This window comes from Ursus arctos, unplaced genomic scaffold, assembly GCF_023065955.2.
Source record: "Ursus arctos isolate Adak ecotype North America unplaced genomic scaffold, UrsArc2.0 scaffold_19, whole genome shotgun sequence".
Taxonomy (NCBI): Eukaryota; Metazoa; Chordata; class Mammalia; order Carnivora; family Ursidae; genus Ursus; species Ursus arctos.
Genome location: NW_026622863.1, coordinates 54792240 through 54819374, shown reverse-complemented (window position 1 = coordinate 54819374; position 27135 = coordinate 54792240). Strand labels below are relative to the sequence as shown.

Sequence of the window (27135 nt, the reverse complement as noted above, 5' to 3'; positions counted from 1 at the left end):
ATAAAAGCCTGATCACGATGACTGATGCGCTGGTCCTGGGATCACCGTCCTCCGTCCTGACTCCAAGAGAAGAGCCGGTGGCTAGAACCGTTCAGCAACCGATGTCCAGGTGAGGTTTCGTGAGCCGAAGGGCTGCCAGTCTTCTGTGGGCCGTTTTATTCAGGGGCATGCCAAATAGCCTTAGGACACAGAGCGGGACACGTTATTCCAGGCCACTGCCGTGGCATTCCGATCTACCTGGCCTCCTGCCTTATTCCCGTAATTTCATTATCTAGTACTTCGTCGGGAACCAGGCCGCACTCGGTCCCTGACCTGCGCCGACCCCTTCAATCTGGGGGATCCTGAGGCACCAAGAGGTCGCGCAAGTTGCATAAGCCCATCACAGAACTGGCAAGTGACCGAGTTAGAAGTGGAGGCCTGGCAGAGTCATTCCAGATTCTCTCTAAGCTACGACGGCCTCACTGGACAGAGGAGGAAGCCGGTCCTCAGTGCATTACCCAAAGTCACCCAGCTAGCGAGGACAGAAGGTACGACCTCCTCGGCGTTGCACGCTGATTGCACACATGGGGCACGAAGGAAATGTTTCCACGTTTTCTAGCTTATTTGTCCAGCCGCACCGTGGACCTCGATCACTGACCCTCACTCCCACCTCCGAGCCCCATGCCCTGCATCCTTCAGAACCAGAAACCCGTCTCTCACCAGAGGACTTGAAGTTTGCAGCCGGGATGACTCAGCCCCTTGCAGAGCAGCCTGACCCCGGAGTTCCCCAGGGCGTTGTTGGTCAGATAAAGCTCCCTCAGGGTCTGGCTGACCCCGAGGGCGGAAGAAAGATCCTCACAAGCTTTGGCTGTGAGGCCGCAGCTATCCAGCCTGCAGGAGACAAGGGGTGGTTGAAGAAACCTAAGGAGCTGTTTTGGAAAGTCTCTTGCAAGGGATTCGGGGTGATGTTTTGGGGGGACCAACTGAAGAGAAAGCAGAGTAGAACCCAACCGGTCCTGGTTAAGGCCAATGTGGTGACAGAAAACATTTAAGAGACGATTTAAGGATGCTTGTCAGTTCACAGCTCCACCTCTTCAGGATACCCACTGATTCTGCAGTCAAGTATCCACTTCCCGTCCTGGTAATTCTACCCCAGTTTCTCATTGAAACCCCAGTCTCAGCCCATCTGGGGTTCACACCATCCCTAAGCTCAGGACCCAGGCCTGAGTTGGTTAGTTTCCGTGTCTCCAGTTACCATGAATGGTTTCAGCTGAACAAAGGACCCACCCAAAACCGGTGAAGGAGAACCATACTCGATTCCTGGAGGTTTTCTTCCAGAACTTAGACCTGGTAAGTCCTCCGTAGAGCTGCAGGTGTTTTGCCACCAAGCAGGGTCAAGGCTAAACTTAGTCAATAGAGGAACCAATACAGCAGCAAGTATGGAAGAGAATAGAGATCAAGACTCCAAACACCTAGATCAAGCCATGCCTGAAGACAGTATCCGTTCACTAGTCAATAAGCCCTCCTTTTTTTTTTTTTTTTTTCCCCGCCCAGGAGCCAGTATGAATTGGGCTGCCACCTGCCCCAACAATATGCCATCTGATTCTCTCTGATTTCCAATCTGCCTCCCAGTGTGTTTCCTTCCTGCATTCTCTGCTGTTACAAGAAGACCAGGCAGCATTCACTGAGGGCCAACTGTGTGCTGAACACCTTGCTAAGGGCTTTGTGCTCCCTCATTTATTCCTCACAGCAATCCTTTGAAAAAAGTACTATCACAGCTGGGATGCGAAGCAGAAATATTTTAATCTTTGTTTGGCTGAAGCTGTGAGGCAAGAGATACCAGCTTCTAAAATGGGGTAGAAGACAGCAGCTCTGGACTTGCAGAGGAAGAAAAAAAACCCAGCTTGGTGATGCAGAACTGCCCACATCACAGGTGCAGAAGGGTCAGGAGAGGAAGGTTAGGGTGAGACCCGAAGGGGCGGGGGGAACTGTGCAAAAGGAGGTCGACCCAGATTCCACGTCAGGAGACTGGGCAGTCGGGGTACTTCCGGGGGGCTCCCGTAAGAACGCGCATGCGATCCCCATGACCGAGGTGGCGTTGGATGCCTGCCAGATGGGGGAGATACTGACATTCCGGGACCCTAGCAGCACCGATAAGGGTTAAGTGCTGTCCCTGAGCCCCTGTCTCCGATGCCCACCCACCCAGGGCCCCAGATAATCGAGAGACTCAGAAACCACCACGACAGAAACAGTCCCTCAGGGTGGGGGCCAGGCGGGTTCCGGGGAGAAAAAGGGAGGAGGAAGGGACAATTCACATTTGACTGGAATTCACACTGGAGCAGATTGAGTTTTTATTCTAAAAGATCACTGAGGAGCCACGCATCTGCGCAAGTAAATGTCAACAGAAAAGGGGGAATTTTACAGAAAATGTTTACAGGCCATGAGCGAAGGGAAAGCGAAGCATTTTATGTTTGCATCCTATAGAGAACGAATTCCACCACTGCGAGCTGTTCGCAGCTTTTCCTTCCACCTCTCCGGGCTCCTGGTGTCTTCCAGAGCCGTGGAGGGATGGCCCTTCCGTGAAGAGAGCACAAGGACAAGGACGCCCCACCACCACCACCCCACCCGTCCCGACGCCCGGGGCTCACCACAGTTTCTGCAGCCTGCAGGTGGGGTGTCGCAGCCCCTCGCACAGCGGCCACATGCCCGCGTCCCCCAGGTCATTGAAGCTCAGGTCCAGTGCCTGAAGGTGGGGGTTGACCCGGAGCACCGTGCAGATACCCTCGCAGGCGGCCGAGCTGAGCCTGCAAATGCCCAACCTGGAAGACAGGACGCCCCCAGCCCAGCTGCCTCAGTCCACAGACGTCCCCGGGGACGGCTCCCCGGCCAGGCGCCCCCAGACAGAAGAAGGGAGAAGCAAGGGGCAGGCGGGTGGACAGGCAGAAGGAAGAGAGAAATAAGGAAGAGGGGGGCAGGACGGAAGGAACACAGGACTGTTTGGGTTGGGTATCGGACGGGGGCCAGTGTAGGAGCGTCCCGGGGCTGCTGGAAGGAGAACCCACGCTGGCAGCTCACACGACAGAAACTGTCTCACGGTGCTGGAGGCTGGGAGCCTGGGTCCCTCCACGGCCCTGGAACCTGCTCCGGCCTCTGCCCCGGGGATCTCTGGAGTTCCCTGCCCTGTAGACGTGTCGCCCCGATCTCTGCCCCCATGCTCACACTGCATCCTCCTGCGTGTGCACTGTGTCCCAATGTCCCTTCTTCATCAGGACATCCCGCTCCAGCAGGGCCCTCGCCTGAGCTAATTTGTTTTTTTAAGATTCTATTTCTTTATTTGACAGGAGAAAGAGCACAAGCAGGGGGAGCGGCAGAGGGAGCAGGGAGCCTGATGTAGGACTCGATCCCAGGACCCTGAGATCACGACCTGAGCCGAAGGCAGATGCTTCACCGACTGAGCCCCCCAGGAGCCCCACCTGAACGAATGTTACCTGCAATGATCCTGTAACGGGCTGAGTCGTGCCCCTCCCCAGTTCCGACATTGGAGCCCTAGGCCCCAGTATTTCAGAACACGGCTGCATTGGGAGATGAGGCCTTACAAGAGGTGGTTAAGTGAAAACACTGTCCACCCGGACCCAACACGAGCTGTTGTCCGTACAAGAGTAACTCTGGACACACAGACAGACGGGTGTGCACACGGGAAAGATCGTAAGGACAGTGACGAGGGGACCGTTTGCAAGGCAAGCAGAGAAGTCTGACGACAAATGGAGCCTGCCGACATTGATCTCCCAGCTTCCAGCCTCCGGAATCCTATTTCCACAGGAGGTCACCTTCTGAGGGCCTGGAGGCAGGGCCTTCCACACATTTTCCAAACACATGGACCCGTAACAGCAAGTGATTTGCATGGGCCTCCCTTTTTATTTTATTTTATTTTATTTTATTTTATTTTATTTTATTTTATTTTATTATTTTTATTTTATTTTATTTTATTTTATTTTATTTTATTTATTTTAAGTATTCCCTACACCCAATGTGGGGCTCAAACTCGAGACCCCGAGCCTGGGGTCGGATGCTCTTCTGACTGAGCCGGCCAGGCGCCCTAGCAGCGAGTGATTGCAAGCATCACTTCCTTTGCTCCTGGCCATAGCCGCTGGGAGGAAAATGCTGTCATACCCGTTGTACGACACCTGTGAGCTCCTAGGCCTGACAGACAGACAGACACCAGGCACTGCTCAAGGTCACACACGTGGGGCCCCTTGGCCACTGTCCATGCCCTTGCAGTCCGAAGACTATGTGGGGTTTAAGAGAGTCCGAAGTGCTATATCTCATGGTATAGTATTTTTTTCCCTAATTTTCAGAGATTTCTGGCTGTGATAGAGCCCCCGTACGGTGAAACCCTGAGCTCTCCTTTCCTCGGAGGATCAGTGTGCATGCAAGCGTCTGGCGGGCCTGCCGAGTCCGAACAAGAGAAGGAGCCCAGCCTCAGTCAGTAAGAGCCACGCGGGGGTAACTGGACCGATGTGTTCTAAAAATAATTTTTTTTAATGCATCCTAAAATTTAACGGCAGAATAAATGTCTACAGATAACAGAAAATCTGCAAAAACAAAAAGCCAAAGACAGAATCTTCCTAACAGTGGGGCACGTGACAAACTATAGCAATTACAACGGCAGGAAATTAGATGAGGTGCACAGAGAGGGGGAGAGGATAGAATCAAATACAATATGGGGGAGGGGGCTCCTGACTGGCTCAGGCAGCTCTTGAGCTCAGGGTCTCAAGTTCAAGCCCCATGTTGGGTGGTAGAGATTCCTTAAATAAACTCACAAAACAAAAAACAAAACACCCCCCACAACTAGTATGGGAAAATAGCTTACAATAGGACGGGCATTTCAAATCAGCAAGGAGAGCATGGGTCCTTTATTAAATGGCATCGCCAAAATTAGAGAAAAAAAACTGAACCCTGCCTCACCACACATGTAAACACAAAGGAGAAACTGAATACACCTGTCATGTTGTACTAGCAAAGGATTTCCTTTTATCTTTTTTAAGTTTATTTTTTTTAGTAAACTCAACACTGAACGTGGAGCTTGAACTCAAAGGACCCCGAGACCAAGAGTCGCCAGCTCAACCCACTGAGCCAGCCAGGCGTCTGGCAAAGGATTTCTTAGACTTGTCAAAAGAATATAAATCATAGACATACATATGGATTTGACCTCAAAACATAAAAATTTCTGTTTGATGAAAGCATCCACAGACCATTTGACGGATCGGGGACCTGCTGAGGAGACATTTCCAAGGTAGGCAGTCCACGAAAGATTAATATCGGAAACAGGGAACATCTGCACATCGAGACAAATATAGGACACACACCAAATAAATAAATAAATTACACGAATAGGCAACTCACAGAATGGGGAAACCAAAAGAGCTGATAAGCACATGAAGAGATACTCAACACTGAAATGCCATCTAAGAACATTTCACACCCACCAGGGTTTTAAAGATAGAAAGTTGAATAACCCTAAAGATACCGGCAAAGCAGCTTTCCTACATTGTGGGTGGAAGCGTAAACTGCCGATCTTTCTGGAGAGCTATTCAGAAGGGTTGAGATACCGAGGATGCAAATTCAGGCTGAGTGTGCGACTCTGCCCCGGGATGGGATCTCACTGGGGTTCAGAAAGGGACCCAGCCGAGAAGGAACAGCGGGGGGCGGGGAGCATGGATCCAGAGCCTCTGGTGTGTGCAAATGGTGGCAGCCAGGTCCCCGCGAAGGAATGCCTGGATCGTCTACACCAGGCAAGCGCATCCTGAATGTTTAATGGTAAGTGGGGCGGAGGGGGTGGGGAGGGAGACACTGGTGAGATGTACCGGTTACATCAAATAGAGTCAGGAGTGCCTGCAGATGAGCTTTGGGGGCCAACGATGGAGAGAAAATTAAAGCAGAGGCGTGAATGGGTCCATAGTGATGTTGTGTACCAGACGCAGTGGAGAGAAGAATGTGAAGAAACAGGGCACTTCCCCAAACGTAACAAAAGCAATAGAAGGCACGCTATTCACAATGTCTGGAAAGGAAAAAAAAAACCTTCCAGCATGAACAACATCAGATAGTAGTTGAGGCTCTTGTAGGACAGACAGACAGACTCTCCTCTGGGACTACAGAGAAAAATTATTTTCTGAAAATTGACAGCCTTCTGCATTTTCTTTTTTATCTTTGGTGTGTTCTTGCATTCACTCACTTAAAAATATGTTAACTAACCTGGAATTAAAACAAAACATTAATAAAAAATAAAAATAAAATATATACATTTCCAAACACCCCTGAGCCAAGTCTTACACTGGCCACCAGAGTACAGAGCTGACACGGCTTCTAAACTTTTGGAAGATCACACACATGCACACAAATGACAACTTTTAACGAGTGATGCTGAGAAGCATAAGACTGAATTAAATCCCCAAACTAGGAATCAAGACCCTATTCAGGGGTTAGGGGAGGCACGCATGGGGAAGAAGCATTTGTTTTGTTTTGATCCTAACAGATAAAACAGATGTCATCAGGGCAAAAGGGGGATTAGCAAAGCAGAAGGGCATCCCAGGAAGAAAGACCTGCTTGTGCAAAGGCCCTGTGGCAGAAAAATCTTCGAGGCAGATGTAGCTAGAGGTTGGGAGCAGAGGGGAGTGAGCGTGACCCAGGGAGCCCAGACCCAAGAGCAAAGATTGTGGATTTGGACTCGGATGATGGTGAGCAAAGCAGGACTCACCGGACGGTCTGGAGGCTGCACTGCGGATGCCTGAGGCCCTCACACAGCAGCAGCGCCCCGGGGTCCCCCAGGTCATTCAGGCTTAGATCCAGCTCCATCAGGCTCCGGTTCACAGCGAGGGTGGAGGCGAGCTCCTCACAGGCAGCCGCGGTGAGGCGGCAAATCTTCAACCTGCAGGAAATCCAATTCAGCACGCGTCACAGAGTGTTTTCCACACCGTGCTGATGCTGCCCTCCCTACCCCCACCCGTACAAGCAATAGCTTCCAAACAAAACTCAGTTTTTTAAAAATGGGCAAAAGCTTTGAATAGACATTGCTCCACAGAAAAGAAACGAATGATCCAAAATCACGTGAAAAGATGCTCGGCACCCCTAATCGTGGGGAAAATGCAAATCAAGACCAGCACGAGATACCACGTCACAGCCATCCGGATAGCTATTATAAAAAATAATAATAAAAATTTTTCATAATTGAAAAAAAAGAAAGAACCCCCAAATCACAAGCGTTGGCAAGGACGTGAAGAAACCGGAAACTTTATGCACTGCTGGTAAGAATGAATAACGGTGCCGTGGCCGTGGGAAATGAGATGGTGGCTCCGTGAAAACTTAAAAGGAACCACATGGTCCATCCATTGCACTTCTGCTTACAGAGCCCAAAGAGTTGAGAGTAAGGGCTCAAAGAAATATGTGTACCCCAATGTTTCCAGCATTATTCAAAATAGCCAAAAGCTGGAAGCAACCCAGGTGTCCATCAGCGGATGATTGCACAGATAAACGAACGATGGCATATCCACGCAATGGAATGTTGCTGAGCCTAAGAGGGAAGGGACCTCTAACACACGCTGCCGTGGGGATGAACCTGGAAAAGAGACTGAGTAAAACAAGCCAGTCACACACACACACACACACACACACTTCGGGATTCTACTTATATGAAGTAAATGAAGTCTAATATGAAGTCAATTCATGAAGACAGATAGTAGAATGGAGGTTGTCAGGGGCCGGGGGAGGGAGACGGGGAGTCCGTGTTGAACGGACCGTCTCAGTCTTGCAAGATGAAAAGGTCAGGAGATGGATGGCGGTGACGGTTGCACAACAGTGTGAATGTGCTTGGTACCACGGAACTGTGTGCTTCAAAATGGGGAGATGGTAGGGGCGCCGGGCGGGCTCAGCTGGTAGAGCGTGTGACTCTTGATCTCTGGTTTGTGAGTTTGAGCCTTATGTTGGGTGCAGAGATTTTTTTTTTTTTAATTGTAAGACGGTAAATTTTATGATATGTGTATTTTATTTTATTTTATTTTTAGCACGATGCATTTTCTTGGCGAAAATAATCAAGAAAATAGAGAACAACATTTCTGTGCCCAGCATGTGTGATTCCTCAGCCTCTCTTTGAGGCTACCCCAGCAATCCGTAGTAGTGTGTCTGGGGTGCAGTTAGCACCTCAACTGATGGAAATATAGAGCAGAACACTACTGGCCCTCAAAGATGTCCTCTGTTGACATTTCACATAGTGTCTTCCTATATATAGAAAGGGAAGACAGAGACAGAGTCCTGATTTTACCACGTGAGTCCCTGGATTCAGCTCTGCTTGAAACCAGTATTTCCCTCCGGACTTCCTGGGCACGGAAGCCAACAAATTGACTTTTATCTTCAACCACACTGAGATGGGGAGTCTGTCTCCAGCGACCACAGGAGTTTTTGTGGAAGCCTTTCTTTTAGGGGGCTCTATGGCACTTGTCCCTGACGCTACGACCCCCTTGATATTTATTTATTTATGTTTTATTGTAGTAAAATATATACAACGTGGGGCACCTGGCTGGCTCAGTCGGTAGACCTGCAACTCTTTTTTTTTTTTTTTTTTAAGTTGCAGTCTTTTTTTTTTTTTTTAAAGATTTTATTTATTTATTCGATAGAGATAGAGACAGCCATCGAGAGAAGGAACACAAGCAGGGGGAATGGGAGAGGAAGAAGCAGGCTCATAGTGGAGGAGCCTGATGTGGGGCTCGATCCCATAACGCGGGATCACGCCCTTAGCCGAAGGCAGACGCTTAACCGCTGTGCCACCCAGGCGCCCCTAGACCTGCAACTCTTGATTGGGGTCTTGAGTTTGAGCCCCACGTTGAGTGTAAAGCTTACTTCAGAAAAGCGTATATAGATATAGATAAATATAGATATAAAGCATAAAATTTACCATTCTAACGTTTTCTTTTTATTTAGTAATCTCTGCACCCAACCCCACATGGGGCTCGAACTCACGCCCCCGAGATCAAGATTCACACGCTCTTCCAACTGAACCAGCCCCCGTTTTAACCATTTTTATGCGTGCGACTCAGTGGTGTTAAGTACCTTCACACGGCCGTGCAACCATCACCACCACCCACGTCCAGAACTTTACATGGTCCCAAACACAGACTCCGCACAGTTCCCCATTCCCTCCTGCCCTGGTCCCATGGCAACCACTGTTCTTTCGGTCTGCATTTGACTCTTCTAGGGACCTCATAAGTGGAATCATACCATCTTTGTCCTTTTGTGATTGACATTTCACTTCACATCATGTCTTCCAGGTTCATCCATGCTGGAGCACGTGTCAGAATTTCACGCTTTATTTAAAGATAGAATAATATCCGGTCTCACGTACATGCCATATTTTGTTTACCCATGCACCTGCAGATGAATATTTGGGCTGTCTCTGCCTCCGGGCTCTTGTGAATAAGGCTGCTACAAATCTGGGCATACAGATAGTGGCTGTGTTTTTATCCATCCCTCGATGCGTTTTAAGTTGGCGCCATGAAGAACTCACCACAGGATCTGCAGCCTACACCCTGGGTGCCTCAAGCCTTGACACAGGAGCCTCAGACCCAAATCCTCCAGCGCGTTTCCCGTCAGGTCCAACTCCACCAGATGTCGATTGGTGCTGAGCACGGAGGCGATCTCCCGGCAAGCCCCAGCCTCCAGCTGACACTTCCTCAACCTCGGGAGGAAAGGGACGTTGAAGAGGGCGCCATCTTGCTGTCCCCTACCCTGGCCCCTTGACTCACCCAACACAAACCTGCACACGTGTCACTACAGCTCAGAAATGAGCAAGACTTCATCATTTCCAGCAAGGAGCATCCCATCTCACGAGACAGAGGGGTAAGCAAGCATGCTCCAGCGAAGGTGGTGCCATTGAGGCACGAGTGCACCATAGCTCAGGTGGGGTCTCCAGAGCTCAAGACCTGCGTGTATCCATCTCTGCCCCCCACTCGCCCTGCGCCCTCCAGCAAGCTGTCAGCAAGTCTGTCCCATGTTTCAGGAGCTGCCTCTGTGTCTTAGGTTCACTGCCTCTAAAATAAGGAGATAATTGCACCTGCTTCAAAAGGATTGTATGTACTTTACTGAAGGCACACAGTAGGTGCTCAGACAGTGAGCTACGGTTTATTAAAACCATCACGGTGGAGGGGACGCCTCACTCAGGTTTGGCAAACTGTGCACAGTCAGGGAGGACTCTCTGGGGAGTTTGAGATGGTTCTGGAAGGCTGAGCTGGAGTTCACAGGCAGGAACAGGATGAGACAGGGTGGGAGATAGTAGAAAACCCGTGTGCTGGTCTCTGCGATCCCCCTCCCCACCCCCGCCCTGCCCCATTCCTGACACCCCTGAAACCCGCTCCTGAAACCCCTGCAGTTCCTATGTGACAAGGGCGCTAGGAGCGTCTCTGGTTCTAAGGGCCGAGCTTCCTCGTGGGGCTGGGCCCCAGAGAGACCACACCAGGATAAGGGGCTGGCAACGTTCAGGCCTGCCCCTACTCTCCTCCAGAGAGGGGAAGGGGCTGGAAATGGAGTTCACGATCTACGGGCCACAAGACGAAGGCTCCATAAAACCCCGAGAGCGTATGGCTCCGAGGTTCCAGGCTGGCGAACAGGTCCACGCCGGGAGGGTGACGCACCCCAGCTCCGTGGGCAGAAGCTCCTGATCAGGGACCCTCCCAGACCTCTCCCCACGGGGCTCTTCCTCTGCCATAGATCTCACCCTTTACCATATCCTTTAACAAACACCGAAGTGCTTCCCGGAGTTCTCTGAGCCTCCCTAGGACACTCATCAAACCGAGGCAGCTTCAGAAGCCAGGTGACAACCGGGGTGTGTAAGGGACTCTGCAGCAGGGGGGCCGAGAGGGGGCAGTCTCAAGGGACCAAGCCCTCACCTGTGGGGCGTGACCACCTCCAGAGAGATGGTGGCGGAACGGAACTGCAGGGGACTGTAGGACGCCCCACAGGTGGGGGGGTGGGGCAGAGTTGCCGCACGTGTCTGACCAGAAGTGTCAGAAGGGAGTGACGAGGCCCCGGGGGGACGCTGGAGGGGCTCCTCTACAGCCACGGCCTTGCAGCCAGAGGGGCGGAGACTCACTGGATCGCCTGCAGCCGGCAGCCGGGATGCTGGAGCCCCTCGCAGAGCAGCCTGACGCCGGGCAGGCCCAGCCCGTTGCAGCTGAGGTCCACCCTGGTCAGACTCCGGTTGGCCACCAGGGCGGCCGCCAGGTCCTGGCACGCGGAGCTGGGCACGCAGCACCTCTTCAGGCTGGGTGGGAGGGAGGGAGAAGGGCCAGGTCACTAAGGTGGTCGCTTGGTGGATTCTGCCCCTCGTCCTTTGTCTCCCTCCTTCCCAAAGTAAAAGAAAGGAGATCAGGGGGTGCCAGGGGCTGGGGGAGGGGGAAAGCCAAGTGCCTGCTGAGGGCTAGGGGTGTTTCTGCTGCGGGGAACATATTCTGGAGTTTGTGGTGACGTTTACACAAGCTTGCGCCTACACGGAAGAAAAACCGCCACTGAGTTTTCCAGTATGTCAATGATACGTTAAAACATAAAAGCAACAAGAATGACATAAGACGTCTTGTGCTTTGCAGGGAGGGCAATGCCGTCACAGAGGTGCCCTTAGAGGGGAAGTCAAGACCCCTCCTCCTGGCTCTGCTCAAGGCTTTCTTGGAGAAGGAGGTGCCCTGGGCCCTGTGGAAGCTTGCCCATCTCTGCATCTCTCCCTGAGCCACAGGAAAGCAAGGCTGATATCAGGCCTTGACCTGAGTGAGTTGGTGACATGTGTAATGTAAGTTCTTGGCATGGTTCCTCGTACACGGCACGGGTTCAAGGAAGTATGTATTATTTATCATTCTGTCTTTGGGATCAGGCGGTGTCCTGCTCACAAAATGCTGGGCGGGATCCCCGTGTCTGCCCTTCAGGGCGCGCACTCCGGGAGCAGGGCTGTGTTCTGGTCAGGATCCAGACACCCCCGGTTCCCTCAGCTGGCTGTCATCTCATTTCTCTAAGCCGCACCTTAATATCGCCACGTTTGGAAACAGCACAGTTGAATACGCAAAACGTAAATTTATCATCTTCACTGTTCTTTCTTTCTTTCCTTTTTTAAGTAATCTCTACCCCCAGCGTGGGGCTCGAACTCACGACCCTGAGATCAAGAGTCCCCTGCTCCTCCAACTGGGTCAGCCCAGCGCCCCTGGCACCGGACTGTTTTAATTACTATGGCTTCGTGCACCCCACTTGGAAATCAGGGAGTGTGATTTCAGGTAGCAAGCCTGGAAAGGAGGAGATGAAATAAGAGAAGCGGGAGATAGTGATGCTGGAATTTCTACTGACTGCTTCTAGTAGTTATGGGCGGAGTCGTGTCCCCCCCAATTCATACACTGAAATCCTAATCCCCCCAACCTCCAAGTGTGCCTGCATTTGGAAATAGGGTCTTTAAAGAGGTAATTAAAATGAGGTCACCGCTGTGACTGGTGTCCTTACAGAAAAAGGAAATGGACACACACACACACACACACACACACACACACGTGTGAACACACTGGGAGGAGTCGGCCCAGGGGAAAGCCGCCCCGCCCACACCTGGATCCTGAACCAGGCAGCCCCGCCCACACCTGGACCCGGAACCAAGCAGCCCCGCCCACACCTGGATCCTGGAACCAAGCAGCCCCGCCCGCACCTGGACCCGGAACCAAGCAGCCCCGCCCGCACCTGGACCCAGAACCAACAGCCTCGCCCACACCTGGATCCTGGAACCAAGCAGCCCCGCCTGCACCTGGACCCAGAACCAAGCAGCCCCGCCCGCACCTGGATCCTGGAACCAAGCAGCCCCGCCCGCACCTGGACCCTGGAACCAACAGCCCCGCCCACACCTGGATCCTGGAACCAAGCAGCCCCGCCCACACCTGGATCCTGGAACCAAGCAGCCCCGCCCGCACCTGGACCCCGAACGGTGAGAAAATGAGTTTCTGTTGTTTAAGCCCCCAAGTCTGGTGCTTCGTGAGGGCAGTGAGAGCGAGCACCACTACGTAGTCTCCGCGGAGCCCCCGGAAGGTGGGGTGCAGGTCCGCCTGCACTCACCTCAGGTTCTGAAGCTTGCAGCCAGGGTGTCTGAGCCCCTGACACAGCAGCTTCACCCCCCGGCTGCCCAGCGCGTTGCGGTACAAAACCAGCTCCGTCAGGTTCGGGTTGGTGCTCAGAGCAGCGGCAAGCTGTTTGCTGTAGGCCTCCGGCAAAACGTGCTTCTCGGGTCTGCAAGGAGGGGACACAGGACAAAGCCTCGCTGTGCCCGACGCCGCACAACCACTGTGTGGGGACTGTGTGTCACCTCGCAGTTTATGAAGCACTGTCATCTTTACTGGTTACTTTTTTCACGTGGGCTCCATGCCTCACTCAGGGCTTGAACTCCCAACCCTGAGATCAAGAGTCCCACACTCTACGGACAGAGTCCACCAGGCACCCCTCATGTATTTTAAATATTCCACTGTAATTATTATTACTTTTTTTTTTTTTTTTCAAAAGCATTAGCAGCCCACGCAGACAGGGCAGGAAATGTTCAGGCTTTGCTCCTTGTTGATTTAACACCAGGGAGCCCATGTCCACGCCCTCCCCTGCACTGGTCGGCTGAGTGCGGCCCCAGGCCCACGGCAGCAGTGCCTGGGAGCGTGGCAGAAACAGAAGCCCCACTTCACCAGAGATTCCGGGGACGTGGCCCGAAATCTGTTTCACAGACAGCCCCCTGGGGGTTCTGCTCAGGTTCCAGAAACACAGGTGAGCCTAGTGGTTTTCTGCAAGTTCTTCCCTTTCTTCCCAGCTAATGAAAGTGCAATGTTCTCTACCGGAGATCCAGAGCCAGAAATCACGAGTCTGTGGCCTGGGAGCTGAATTCCTCCAGTAATTTATAAATCAGGAGACCTCACACGAAAATAGGGGTTTCTACACTTTTTTGAAAAACCAAGTCCGGCTGCAAGGGGACCTTATGAGTAGGAGGCAGCCGCAGGGCGCCCTAACCATGTGCGTGACAACCCTGTTCCTGAAACCTGAATGCTCGGGGTGGCCGGCCTGCCGAGAGCTGACTCATTAACCCGAGCGTCGCAGCTTGAAACAGCACAGCTGGTTATCTTCTAGTTCTGGAGGTCAGAAGTCTGGAAGGAGTCTCGCGGGGCTAGCGTCAAGGTGGACTGTCTTCCTTCCAGAGGCCCCGCATCCCTTGGAGGGTGTCTCACCTGGATAATCCAGGTCAGTCTCCCCCATCTCAAGATCCTGAATTTAATCACACCTGCCAAGTCCCTTTTAACCTGGAGGTGACATATTCACCCATTCCAGGATTAGGGCACAGGGGTCTTTGGGGGACGGCGGCATTATTGTGCTCCCCACTCTGGCCTTGGCAAGCGTTTGCATTTATAATTCCTGCTTACGAGAGAATAGAAAGTGTCTCTATTGGTGTCTGTCCCTGGTTCCTGGCACAGAGCCCCTAAAACCGATGTGATTTCCTAAGTGGTAAGAGCACTAGGCCCATCTCTTGTTCCAATATGTGGTCTTTGACCCCGTCCCTGACCCAGGGCTCCTAAATCCTTTGGACTCTCTGGGTGAGAGGAGAGGCTTTTGTTCTCATGAGGTGACTCGGAGTGACTTCTGCTGACCAAGGCCAAGCTATAATTAGAAGCTTTGCACTTCCTATGGAATTTTGGGAGATATTGTAATTTTGGAACCTCTAAAATCTTTATGACAGTCTCTTCCTCTGAATCGGTCTGGGATTGAGAACAGGCAGACTCACATGGCACAGGGTATGACATGAGGCCGGTAAGGCTCCTGATTTACTTCTAGTTATACAGTCTGTCCTAAAACCTAGGTTTAGAGGCGCCCGGGTGGCTCAGTCGGTTAAGCGTGTCACTCTTGGTTTTGGCTCAGGTCATGATCTCAGGGTCGTGAGATCGAGCCCCATATTGGGGTTCACCCCCAGCATGGAGTCTGCTTGAGTTTCTCTCTCTCCCTCTGCCCCCCCAAATAAATAAATAAAATATTTAAAAAATACTTTAAAAAAATTTTACATAAAAACCCTACGTTTATAGTACATATATAATTATACATATAACTATATATAATAATTATATATAATAGATAATAATATATATAATTATGTGAGAGAGAGAGAGAGAGAGAGATAAATAAATAAATATGGGACCCCAAAGCCCCAGAGGCTTTAACCACAATGGAGCTGGTGGGTCTAACAAATCATTGTACTCAGAGTGTCTACACTGTTACGAAAATGTCATGATGAAAAGGTGACATCTAACATCTGTTGGCTTCTGACCCTGTATGCAACCCAGCGTTGAGCCTTTACAACAAACCTGAAAAGGTCGGAGTTTTAGTTTCATTTTCTGTCCAGAAACACCGAGGCTCGACCAGCAGAAGTAACAGCTCGTGAGCGGTGGAGTCGGGATGCTAACTGGTGTGCGTGTGATTCCAAACCCCGGGCCCCTGACCTCCACCCCCTCCTGCATCCTGGAGCGTGCTAACAGAAGTTCCGAGGCACGTGGCCCCACATTTAGGGCACATTTAGGGCATCTGGGTCAGGGAAGATCCTGCTTAGCAGAATTTTGCCTCCACGTGGGATGAAGAGTCGTGCAGAGCAGGGCAGAGTGCCAAGTGGAAGTAAGCCTCCAGTCAGAGTGGGATGTCCACACATTGATCCCTACCGCCTGTACCCCTGGCCCTAGGACACCTCTCCTTCCTAAATGTTCCCATGGCTGCCTCATCTCCTCACTGAGGTCAGTGGCGGACATTTGGTGAGCAGACTGGGAGATCCTGGGGGCTGACACCCCAACTTGACTGGGTACAGCTCAAGACCCCTGCTCCCCTGCCCGAGGAGGGGCTGAGGCATACCTCCAGGTCCGATTAGTGACCCGCCCAATCATGTTCCCTCTGTTGGCTGCCTCCCTTCCTTCTCTTCTCTACTGCCTGGGGTCACCTCCGAAAGAAAGTGCTCTGGGGGAACAGGATATGCCACCCCCAAATATGCCACTGTGGCATAAGGATTATTTTGAGTTTAAGGCAAACGAGATTCAGAAAGAAGCCTTCCCAGAACTTCCTTTACATGACACTTTTTTTTTTTAATTTTAATTTTTATTTTTTTTTACATGACACTTCTGAAAGTGAGGACTGCCATAAATCCCTTTCCTGGGGAGGTTTTATGGCCGAGAAGATGGACATGTGGTGCCACTGGGGTTCAGAACACACTACCCCAAGAGGGGGCACCTCAGATGTCTTGAGCTGAAGGAGTGTGAGAAAGAGGCAGAGGCAGGAGGGTCCCTGACCCCCTACCCCACCACCATCTGGCCCTTCTTCCCTGAGAGCAGATCAGTCTCGCACGTGAAGAGTGTCCTCCCTGTACCAGAAGGAAGGGAGGCAACCTGACCACTAGAGAGTGAATTCTGGGCCACAAAGCCTAGGTAAACAACCTTGTTACTTCACCATGTACTGCTCCCCAGCCCAAAGCCCTTTGTCTTGTCAATTCTTTTCTTTTCTTTTCTTTTTTTTAAAGTAAACTCTATGGGGACGCCTGGGTGGCACAGCGGTTAAGCGTCTGCCTTCGGCTCAGGGCGTGATCCCGGCGTTATGGGATCGAGCCCCACATCAGGCTCTTCCGCTATGAGCCTGCTTCTTCCTCTCCTACTCCCCCTGCTTGTGTTCCCTCTCTCGCTGGCTGTCTCTATCCTGTTGAATAAATAAATAAAATCTTAAAAAATAAATAAATAAATAAATAAATAAATAAATTAAACTCTATGCCCCATGTGGGGCTCAAACTCATGACCCCGAGGTCAAGAGTCACATGCTCCACTGACCGAGCCAGGTGCACCCCCAATTTCAGAGATCTTTCATTTTATTTATCCATTTATTTTTAAAGATGTTATTTATTTTAGAGAAAGCATGCGTGAGCAAATGCACATGAGGTGGAGGAGGGGCAGAGGAAGAGGGAGACAAGCAGATGCCCCACAGAGCGGGGAGCCCCACGCAGGACTCGATCCCAGGACCCTGAGATCAAGACCTGAGCCGACATTAAGAGTCGGACGCTTAACTGACTGATCAGCCGGGCGCCTAATTTCAGAGACCCTTTAACGTAGCTCTCTATGTAACGGCATGGTAAAGCTGATTTGGAATTGAGCCTGACGTGTCCTCAGATGGCCTGTCAGTTCTTTACAAGTTGATGGTCTTATAAGGCTCCCAGGCTCCCAGGCCCATGTGAAAATTCAATAAACTGTTTCCTTTTCTCCTGTGAATCTGTCACGTGTCAGTTTAATTCCTAGGCCCGCCAGAGACCCAAAGAGGGAAGAAAAGAATTTTCCTCCTCTAGAGATCCAAGTCAGACCTGCACAAACATGTCAGCCCATTAGCTTCCCGCATATTTCTGCCTTCCCACAGTTAACCTCCGGAGAAACTCAGTGTCCTTTTCCTTTGTCTTGCTACTTCTCTAAAAATGCATTGTTCTTGTGTTACAGATTCTAACCAGCCCCTTGAGTTACTCATCTCTGGGGATTCCCAGGTGTAAGTGAGGACGAACTAATAAACTTTTTTTTATGCCTAATGCGGGGCTTGAACTCATGACCCTAAGATCAAAAGTCACATGCTCTACTGACTGAGCCACCCAGGCGCCCCAGAACTCATAAACATCTAATAACGTCTTTGTTTTTCTCTGTTGATCTGTCTTTTGTCTGTTTAATTTGCAGGCCTCCGTACAAGACCTAAGAGGGTAGAAGGAAAAAGGACGATTTCCCTCCTCTATTTTACTTACATTCAGCTCTTCGTGCCTAAGATCACCTTTCGGGGAACCCAAACCAACACAAAGCCTTAGCCAAAAAGCCAAAAGAATCACTTCCTCCGAGCTTCCTTCCTCCATCCCCCCCTTCATACCACCCAGCCCTCCAAATCACTGTCTCTTATACAACCCTGTTTTATTTTCCTTATAATGCTTTTCTCTACTGAAACTACCCGAATGATCATTTTTTGTTTGTTTGCCTGTTTGTGTATTTACTGTTCTTTGTCTCTCTCCCTTCCCATTAGGATGTCTGGGCTGGCAGGGCACTGCTGGTCTGCTCACATTGTCTGCACCCTGTAGAAAAGCACCCTTGATAATATTTGTGGGCTGGATACGGTCTCCTTGACCGGGGCCCCGACTTAGTCCAGATGAGTTCTGTTTAAGAGCAGGACACTCATCCGGACACTGTGGACCTTTGGGGCCAGACCATCCTCTGTGGTGGGGGGCCATCCTGGGCACTCTGGGGTGTCTTTGCTGCATCCCTGGCCTCCACCCTCCAAATACCATAGCACCCCCCTCCCCACCTCCTCTAGTTGTGACGACCCAGCATTTGTCCAGATATTGCCACGTATGTCCTGGGGTGGCGGCAACACCAGCCCCAGCTGAGAACACCAACCTGGCCGAGAGCAGGAGCCCGGAGAGCGCGCCCCACCGAGTACTTACGACGGTGCCGGTAGCGTCTGGGGCCCCGGAGCCCGTGGCCCCCCATCGTCCTCGTCCGTGCTGTAGGCAGCCCCGTGCAAGTGCAGCCCCAGGGCGCGCCGGCAGCTCTGCACGCAGAAGGAGGCGATCACGTGCTCCATCTTGGTGGCCATGTTGCCGACCACGACCACCTGGAAGTGGCTCAGCGCCTGCCGGATGAAGCGCTCCTCCTGGATCTCGTACAGGCAGCTGAAGAGCTCCAGGGCGCCCTGCTGCAGAGTCGAGCCCTCGCTCTGGGCTTTGCCTTGGATGCAGCGCAGCAGCTCCGCCTTGACGTGAGGCGAGACCTTCCAGCCCAGACTCTTCTCCAGGTAGCTCCTCGTGTCCTCGTTCAGGAGTCCGAACAGGAAGCGGACGGTGAGCGCCGCGAAGCTCCGTTCCGAAAAGCCGTACTCGGCCAGCAGCCTCGTCACGTTCTGCTCCGGGCCGGACCCCCTCTCCCCGGGGTCCAGGAGGTAGTACATGGCCGCGAAGAACTCCTGGAAGCTCAGGTGGATGAAGCTGTAGAACTTGGCACGGTTGATGTCCTTCTGGAAGATGTTCATGTTGAGGAAGGAAGACACGTCCGCCCCGGCGAGGCCGTGCTTCCGGAGGTCCCGCTCCTCGAACAGCACCTTCCGATTCCAGAGGCCCTCGGCCGCCAGCGAGCACAGCCCTCTCTGGTTGGGCGGGGGCTGGGGGGCCGGGCTCCCCGGCTTGGGCTGCATCAGACTCAGGAGATAGAGCACATACACCGCGGTCGTGGTCCGGGATGTCTGTCTCAGAAGCCCCCCGTCCTCCAGCTGCTGCTTGAGGCAGGTGCAGACGACCCAGCACACCATGGGGACGAAGCACAGAGTGAAGAGGGGCTCGTTGTCCCTCACGAAGTGGAAGGCCTGCCCGGCCTGCTCCGCGTCGTGGAAGTACTTGTAGAAGTACTCCTTCCTTTCTGCCTCAGAGAAGCCCAGGATCTCCACGTGCCTGGGGTGCTCCAGCCAGCGGTGGAGCCTCTCCAAAGCCGTGGGCCTGGTGGTGATGAGCACCGACAGCTCGGGCAGCAGCTTCTTCCGAATCAGGCTGCAAAGGAGAAGCTCTGTGGGCCGTTTCTCCTCCCAGCAGAGGCACCAGGGGCCCTGAGGGTCGTGGAAAGAGGGTTTGAGCTCATCAAAGCCATCAATGATGAACAGGAGGCGCTCAGGGACTCGGACAAGCTCCTGGAGGGGCACGCCGGGCTCAGGCCAGCAGCTGGAGATGAGGTCTTGGGCGCTCTGCTCGGCGGTGGTCCGGTTCATCTCCCTGCAGTTGATGTAGAAGACGTAATCAAACCTGTCCTGGAAGAGCCTGCCGTCGGCCCAGTCCAGCATCACCTTGTGGGCCAGCATGGACTTGCCCATCCCCGCTGCTCCCTGCAGGACCACCGTGCGTGGCGGCTCAGGGCGCTCCTCGTCGGGCTCAAAGAGGGTCTCCATCTGGATGAAGCTGGCCTGGTGTCCCAGGGTTCTCTCCTGTCCCCAGCTTGTGTCCAAGAGCTTCTGCTGGGCCCACATGGGATTCGAGTGCTCCTTCACCAGGAGAAGGCGGGTGTACCTGCGGCTGAGGTTGACGCATTCCCCCAGGCGTGCATTGCGGTCTTCCATCAGCCGGAACTTCCTGCGGACATAGTCCCTGTAGGTTTCCTGGGGATCTAACGGAGAGGAAGGAGGGGTCCGAGGGAGACTCATCAGCCACCGTTCATGGATTCATAAGTTAAAGCCAACCACGGTCTGCTGCCTACTTGTTCCACGATATCCATGGGACGGTTTTCTGGATGGAGCCCAGGACCCTTGGTACTTCTCTATAAAGATCTCCCCTTTTCTTGGGAAGCAGAGGCACTAACGTGGAACTGTCTTTAGGCACAGTATTCTATCCTTGCTACTCAGACAGTGGTCCCCGCCCAGGAGCTGATGGAAGACCACAAGGGCACCTAAGGAACGTGTCAGTCTCAGCCACTGGTTCCCTCGGGCCTCCCGGTGAAGAGACACTGAAATCCCGCCCCTTGTGGGCTCACAAGGAGCTGGTGGGAAATGCAAACGTGAGTCCCACTCCCCACCTACTGAATCAGAAACTGCAATTCTAACAAGACCGCTGCATGATTTGCATGCATGTTTAACTTTGAGAAGGCAGTGCTGCCACGTGTCCCCTTTGAGAAAAGGCAGATAGGCACCTGCACCAGAGAACTTATCCGTTCCATAAGTCCTGTGCTTAAAGTCTCTTTGGGAAATCTACTTGGTGTAGAAGTGACTGCATAATCTAGAACAGCGGTGCTCAGCAGGGTGATGGTGTCCCCCCTGAGGGGCTTTCTGGAAAGGTCTGGAGATATTTTTGGCTGCCGCACCTGGGGGGTGGGGGCAGGCTACCACCGTCTAGTGGGTGGAGGCCAGGGATGCTGTTCAACATCTTACAGTGTCCAGGACGCCCCACAACGGAGAATGGTCCAGCCCAAACTGCCAGTGCTGCCCAGGTAGGGGGACCCTGGTCCAGACAAAAATATATCCTTTTATATTTGGATGTCACCAGAGCCCTCTAATGCTGCCCAAAGGAAGGTAAACAAGAGATCTAAATTTGATCCCAGGACTCTCTCAAAAGGAACGCATGTACTCTTTTATTTGTAATCGTAGTAAAATACACGTAACATAATATTTAGCATTTTAACCACTTTGAAGTGTCTGATGGACTCGGTGACATTACATGCATTCGCAAAGTTGTGCAATCATCACCACTAACCATTTCCAGAACTTTTCCATCCTGCTTAACGGAAACCCGTGCCTACGAAACGCTAACTCCTCATTCCTCCCCCTCCCCCAGCCCCTGGCGGCCACCGTCCCTTCCTGTCTCATGAGTGTGATTACTTTAGGGACCTCATGTACGGGAAATCACACAGGGTCTGACTTTTTGTGTCGGCTCTTTTGACTTAGCATAATGTTTTCAAAGTATATCCCGGCTGTAGCAAGTATCAATTTCATTCCTTTTTAAGTCTGAATAATATCCCATTATATGTATATATACCATATTTTGTTTATCCATTCATCTGTTGATAAAGCAGTTTTATTAGCTCCCTTAATGCATATTAATAAATATTAATACTTCTAGGTTCATAAATACACCAACCGTCCTTCTCTTTTGTCAACAGAGATTGTATTTCATGTAGAAAACATTTTTCAATTGAACAAAGATAATTGTGACAGTAATGTCTGGATTCTGTAAAAGTCTTAGTCTTTAGAGAAAGTGTTCTTATTTTGAGACACAGAGAACATTAGGAAAATAGAAAAGCTTAAAATAAGGACAAGAACAAAGACAGTGTTACAATATATTGGCCATGTGCTATGCCCGGTGCATTAAGGTGCCTTGAAAGGGTGTCCAAATCATGGGGGTTATTGCTGACGGTGGTGCTGTCTGTCCAGCAGCCTATACTCATTTCTTCCTTGCCAACAATCCTGATTCTATTAAGGTAATGGGTGCTGGTCCCTCAATCCCAGTGAATGCTGTCCCTTCACAAGCCCCAGGGGATGAATGTTGGCTAAACCAGTCATGAGCAATCTCATTCCCTGTTGCCAGTGGCTGGTCTGGGAATGTGCACCAGTCCCGACCAATGAGTGGGGGGATGACCACTGGGAAGGGGGAAGCTTATTGATTTTATTCCTGAATGAATCAGTACTCTCGAGGAAGAAATCCTTCTGTCTCTCTTTTCTCCCCTGCTTGGAATTCACTTGCATGGTTTGGCTGCCATCTTGCAACTGTGAGGTGACAAGTCTCAGGATAAATGAACCAGCAAGAAGTTGGGGCTTTGACGGTGTTGTTGACCTACATCAACTCTGCAACCACCCAGCCCAGGGGTTCCTGTTATAAGCAAACATGAAATAAACATCTTTTTTTTTTTTTGCTTGATCTACTCTGTTGGAGAGTCTGATGCGTGTAGCCTTGTGCGTTCTACAAGCTACAAGGCTCATAGCTCACCTCTTCTTGGAGCTCCAGGAAAGACTTCCAGAGAACATGCTGACAGGCTCCCCAGGGAGGACGGGCCACCAGGTGGAGTATCTGGAAGAGACATTGTAGGAGATCAGCGAGCATTTTTCTGGCTAGCTCACAATGATATTAGCTACTGTGCACACCTGAAACGGATATAACTTGTATGTCAATTTAAAAAATATTAGTTACTGTTATGTCAAACTGTCTACACGATGACTCTCTGCCCACCCATGGTCACCTCACACGCACTGCTGTTGAAAACACTGTCCTTCATAACCCGCTCTCCTTCCTGGGCACACATCATGGTAATTGGCACCTCCCTCCATCCAACAAATCCCCTCAGGCAGGAAGTTGTGTCAGCTTGGATTCCCTCCCTCTTCTTCAGTCCTCGGCTGTGTCTCATCCATCCATGCACCCACCCATCTACCCATCCACCCATCCATCCATCTACCCATCCATCCATCCATCCATCCATCCACCCATCCATCCATCCATCCACCCATCCATCCATCCACCCATCCACCCATCCATCCATCCATCCATCCATCCATCCATCCATCCATCCAACAAATATACTCGGCACCGGTGTTATCCAGGCAAATTTTGCTAGCATTGGATACACAGCAGTAAACAAGGGCTCTGTTCCACAGACCTTACATTCCAGTGGTGTGGGGAGTTGAGCACATAAGAAATAAACACTTCAGAGGCGCCTGGGTGGCTCAGGTGGTTAAGCGTCTGACTTTGGCTCAGGTCATGATCTAGGGCTCCTGGGATCCAGCCCCACGTCCGCTGCTCTGGGGTCAATGCAGAGTCTGCTTCTAGCTCTCCCTCTGCCCTCCACCCGCTCATGTAATGTCTTTCTTGCAAATGAATGGATAAAAATCTTTTAAAAATAAATAAATAAACACTTCATATAACTTCAGGTAATGATGAAAGTTGTATCTACAATTAAACAGGGGTACACAACAGAGTGCTTGAAAGTAGTATTTTAGTTTGGGTGGCCAGGAAAGGCTTTTCTGTGGATGTAAGAGCAAAAATTCCAAGTGCTTCCTGGGCCTCTTTGAGCCTCACAGGACCCCAAAGTGTGAGCCTACGTGTGAGTTCGGGTGTTCTGGCCAGGTATGACCCCACCTAGTGGGAGCCTGTCCCACTAGGTGCTAGTTTTCCTAGCAGAAGTAGACCAGCTGCCCCCCACCTCATCCCCATCTCCTAGACCTATTGCACCTCACCTGGTCCTCATTCTCATAAGTTCCAGTTCCCTGCTAGCCCATGAAATCATTCAAACAGTCAATCTCATCCTTTTTCAGGAGTCACAAAGCACTCCATGCTCCTGTGTCTACAAAGCCTGCCTCCCACAGCTCCTGCTGGTTCACTGTATTCCTGAGTGCAGCCCTGCGAGACCTGCGTGGTGCATGGGGTCTCCTCCCCTGGGCTGTGAGTACGTGAAACCGTTGTCAGTCTCATATGTCCTGTGTTTGGTGTCATGTGTTCAGCCATCTAAAATCATTTAGAGTGGGATAACCCTCCTTCCTCAATGGGTTGAATAGGGGGGGTAATCAGAACAGAGTATAAGACACTTAGTCTAAGATTTGAACAGCAAGGGGCCAGATACGTGAGCAAAGGCGTTCTAAGCCAGAAAAAAACACAGCAAGTGTAAAGGTCCTGGGGAAGAACACAATGACACAGAGAGGATTGAAGTCGGGAGTGGAATGAGCTTCAGGGTGAGTGCTGGGTGAGTTTGGAGAGACACGCTCAGCCAGATCTTGTGCGAGCAGGTTGGGGAGTTTGGATTACATTCTATTCTCAACAGGAGGCCCTTGGAGGATTCAAAACAACGGAGGGGAATGATTTAATCAACGGTTGTAAAGATTATTGTGCCTGCTGAGTGGGGAAAGCCTGTAAGGGGGGGTGATGGGAAGCAAAGCAGAGCTGGGGGCAGTTAGCCAAGTGCAAAGTGGGTGCCAGCAGTGGGAGACAATGCTTAGAGGGGGAAGTACTGGGATTTGCCAAAGACCGGATGTGTGAGGTTTTGGGAAACAAGGACTGAGGGGATGCCCGGGTAAAACTAATGACAAATGACAGCAATCAGACTTCACACTCATTAGGATGGCTGCTTTCAACAAATATAACAGAGGGGGCGCCCGGCTGGCTCAGTCGGTGGAGCGTGGGACTCCTGACCTCAGGGTGATGAGTTCGAGCCCCACGTTGGGCATAGAGATGACTTTTTTTAAAACTGAAAAAAAAAAAAAAAAGAAAGAAAAAAGGACACGAAAACCTAGAGATAGCAGGTGTTGGCGGGGATGTGGGAAAATTGGAACCTTTGTGCACCGTGGTGAGAATGTAAAACTGTGCAGGTACGATAGAAAACAATGTGTTCCTTATATATTAAAATAGAATTACTATTTGATCCAGCAATTTCATTTCTGAGTACATACTCAGAAGAATTGAAGGCAGAGCCTTGAAGAGAGAGTTGTGCACCCATTTTAACAACAGCATTACTTACAATAACCAAAAGGTGACAGCAACCCCAGGGCTCATCAAGAGATGAATGAATTAAAATGTAATGTGCACGTGTGTTTTCCACACGATGGAATATTATTCAGCCTTAAAAAGGAAGGAAACCCTGACACCTGCTACAACATGGATGAGTCCTGAAAACACTGTGCTCGGGAAATAAGCCAGTCACAGAAAGACACTCTGTGACTCCCCTTCTAGGCACTCAAGAATACGGTGAACCAGGCTCTTCATATCTAGAAGAGTCTGGTTCATTTATAATAATTTCGTTCTGTGAATTTTACCACGATTTTTTTTAAAAGGTGATCAGTGAATAGTACAACTGACAAAGACGTCAGAGATGTCCTACCTTGTGTTTTCTGAAGCGTGCCCTGAACACCACCCACATCCAAAGGCAGATTCCCGGTGCCCCAAATCTGCTGGTCTTGGATTCTACCTTCCCAGCAAGGTGTCTGGATGATTCCCACGCATTCAACATGCGAGAACCACTGAGCTAGTCCAAGCCCTTCTGTCTTGCTGATGAGGCAACAGAGGCCCAGAGACGTCCACTGATCGCCTAGCACCACACAGCTGAGGAAAAGTTGAGTTTCAGACCACGGGGCTGCCCTTTGATGAATTGGAAGGACGCAGTCTGGAGAAGGATGCTTGCCAAAGTCATCAGTTGTGACGCTGGGGAGAGGTTTAGGTGCAATGGGAGAAGTGGGGGGCACTTCATACTTGTGTATTATTTGAATTTCCTATAAGCAGTACGTAGAACTTCTATGAGTAAGACAATTATATGAGATCATAGATGGATACATTTATCCTTTTTTCTCTATTGCTGATAGCGCTTTGATTTCCATAGGTGTCCTTGAGTAAAGATGGGACGCAATCTCACACTGGCGCAGGCCGAGGCCCCCGCAGAGTTCTCCAAGGATGGAGACAAGGAGAGAAGGAGCCACCTGGGCCCGGATCTGCGGAGACCTCTTGTCATCGCGCCTCACCAGTTCAAGAGTCTGCCGCTGAATTTCTACGAATTACAAGCCAGTGGGCATCACGCTGGGAACTTCAGATCAGCCCTTGGGCGTGTTTACGCCCTGAAGGGTAGCAAATGCTACAAACCAGGGTCTCTGTTTTCTCCCCCACCCCGCGTCCAACAGCAGCTGGTACCGCTGCGCGGGGCCTGAACCACTCTGTGTGTGTTATCCGGGGAGCTCTGGTCTGGGGGCAAATCGTGTTTTTCTGAGCCTCCATGTCCTTTACCTCTGTAACAGGGGTGATCCGAATAATATCTCGCACACAGCACTAAAAGCACAGAGCGTGTCCTTGTGCCCCGTGGATACCGTGTTGCCAGCGTCGCGACTATCTCACAGGACAGCAGGTACAGTAAGAGAAATCGGGGCGCTGCAGAAGCCAGCCAGGGTGGCTGAGGGCGAGGGGCAGGCCGGGGGGGTGGGGGAGGAAAGAACTCGCACACAGGGTAGTGCTTCCAGGGTTCTGATGGTGAAGCAGGGATTTTCCAGACAAAGACGGCAGAGCGGGGGCACCGCGGGCAGAACGCAGCGCGAGCAAGGCCAAGGGCAGAAGCGAGACCCGGGTCTCGTGCGTGCGGCCACTGTCGCCAGCGGAAGGGCCCCCGCGGCTGCGGCCTCCTTACCCCTCAGCGGCTCCTCTCTCTGTCCTCTCTCCCACAGGTCCCGCCGGTTGATGCGCTGGAAGAGGCCCAGCGCCAGCCGCCACGCGGCGTCTGGCCCACAGTGCGCCACCAGCAGCCGCGCGGTGTCCAGGGGCCCGGCCGGCTCCAGCCGCCCCCAGGGGATCCTGCTCGCCTCCGCCTCCGTGCCCAGGTACAGCTTGAACTTCTTCAGCTCCACGGCCTCCAGCTCTTCCAGGTAGGCCGAGAGGCGACAGAGGCCGTCGCTGGCCGGGGCTCGGGTCATGGGGGCGTCGTGAACCGCGCAGGGCAGCAGCCGGAGCCCCGGGTGTGTCGGCCCGAGGGGAGCGATGCCAGCATGCCCACCGTCCACTCCTCCGCAGGCCGGGCTGCAGGAGCGAGAGAGGCAAGGCCTAGTGTTGAAATAGAGCTTCCTCCCGCGGCAGGTGACGCCTGCCCTGCCCCACGACAT

General features: G+C 51.7%; 1 protein-coding gene across 1 annotated transcript; it reads right to left on the bottom strand.

Moving 5' to 3' along the window:
• Nucleotides 1–36: 36 nt before the first annotated feature.
• On the bottom strand, nucleotides 37–27135 carry NLRP12 (NLR family pyrin domain containing 12). Its single transcript, XM_026488385.4, has 10 exons — nucleotides 26667–27135; nucleotides 22505–22585; nucleotides 18494–20195; nucleotides 13096–13266; nucleotides 11114–11284; nucleotides 9533–9703; nucleotides 6734–6904; nucleotides 2628–2798; nucleotides 700–870; nucleotides 37–179 (listed from the first exon to the last, which is right to left on the bottom strand). The coding sequence occupies exons 1-10, from the start codon at nucleotides 27133–27135 to the stop codon at nucleotides 92–94; spliced, it is 3366 nt and encodes a 1121-aa protein (XP_026344170.2). The 3' UTR covers nucleotides 37–91.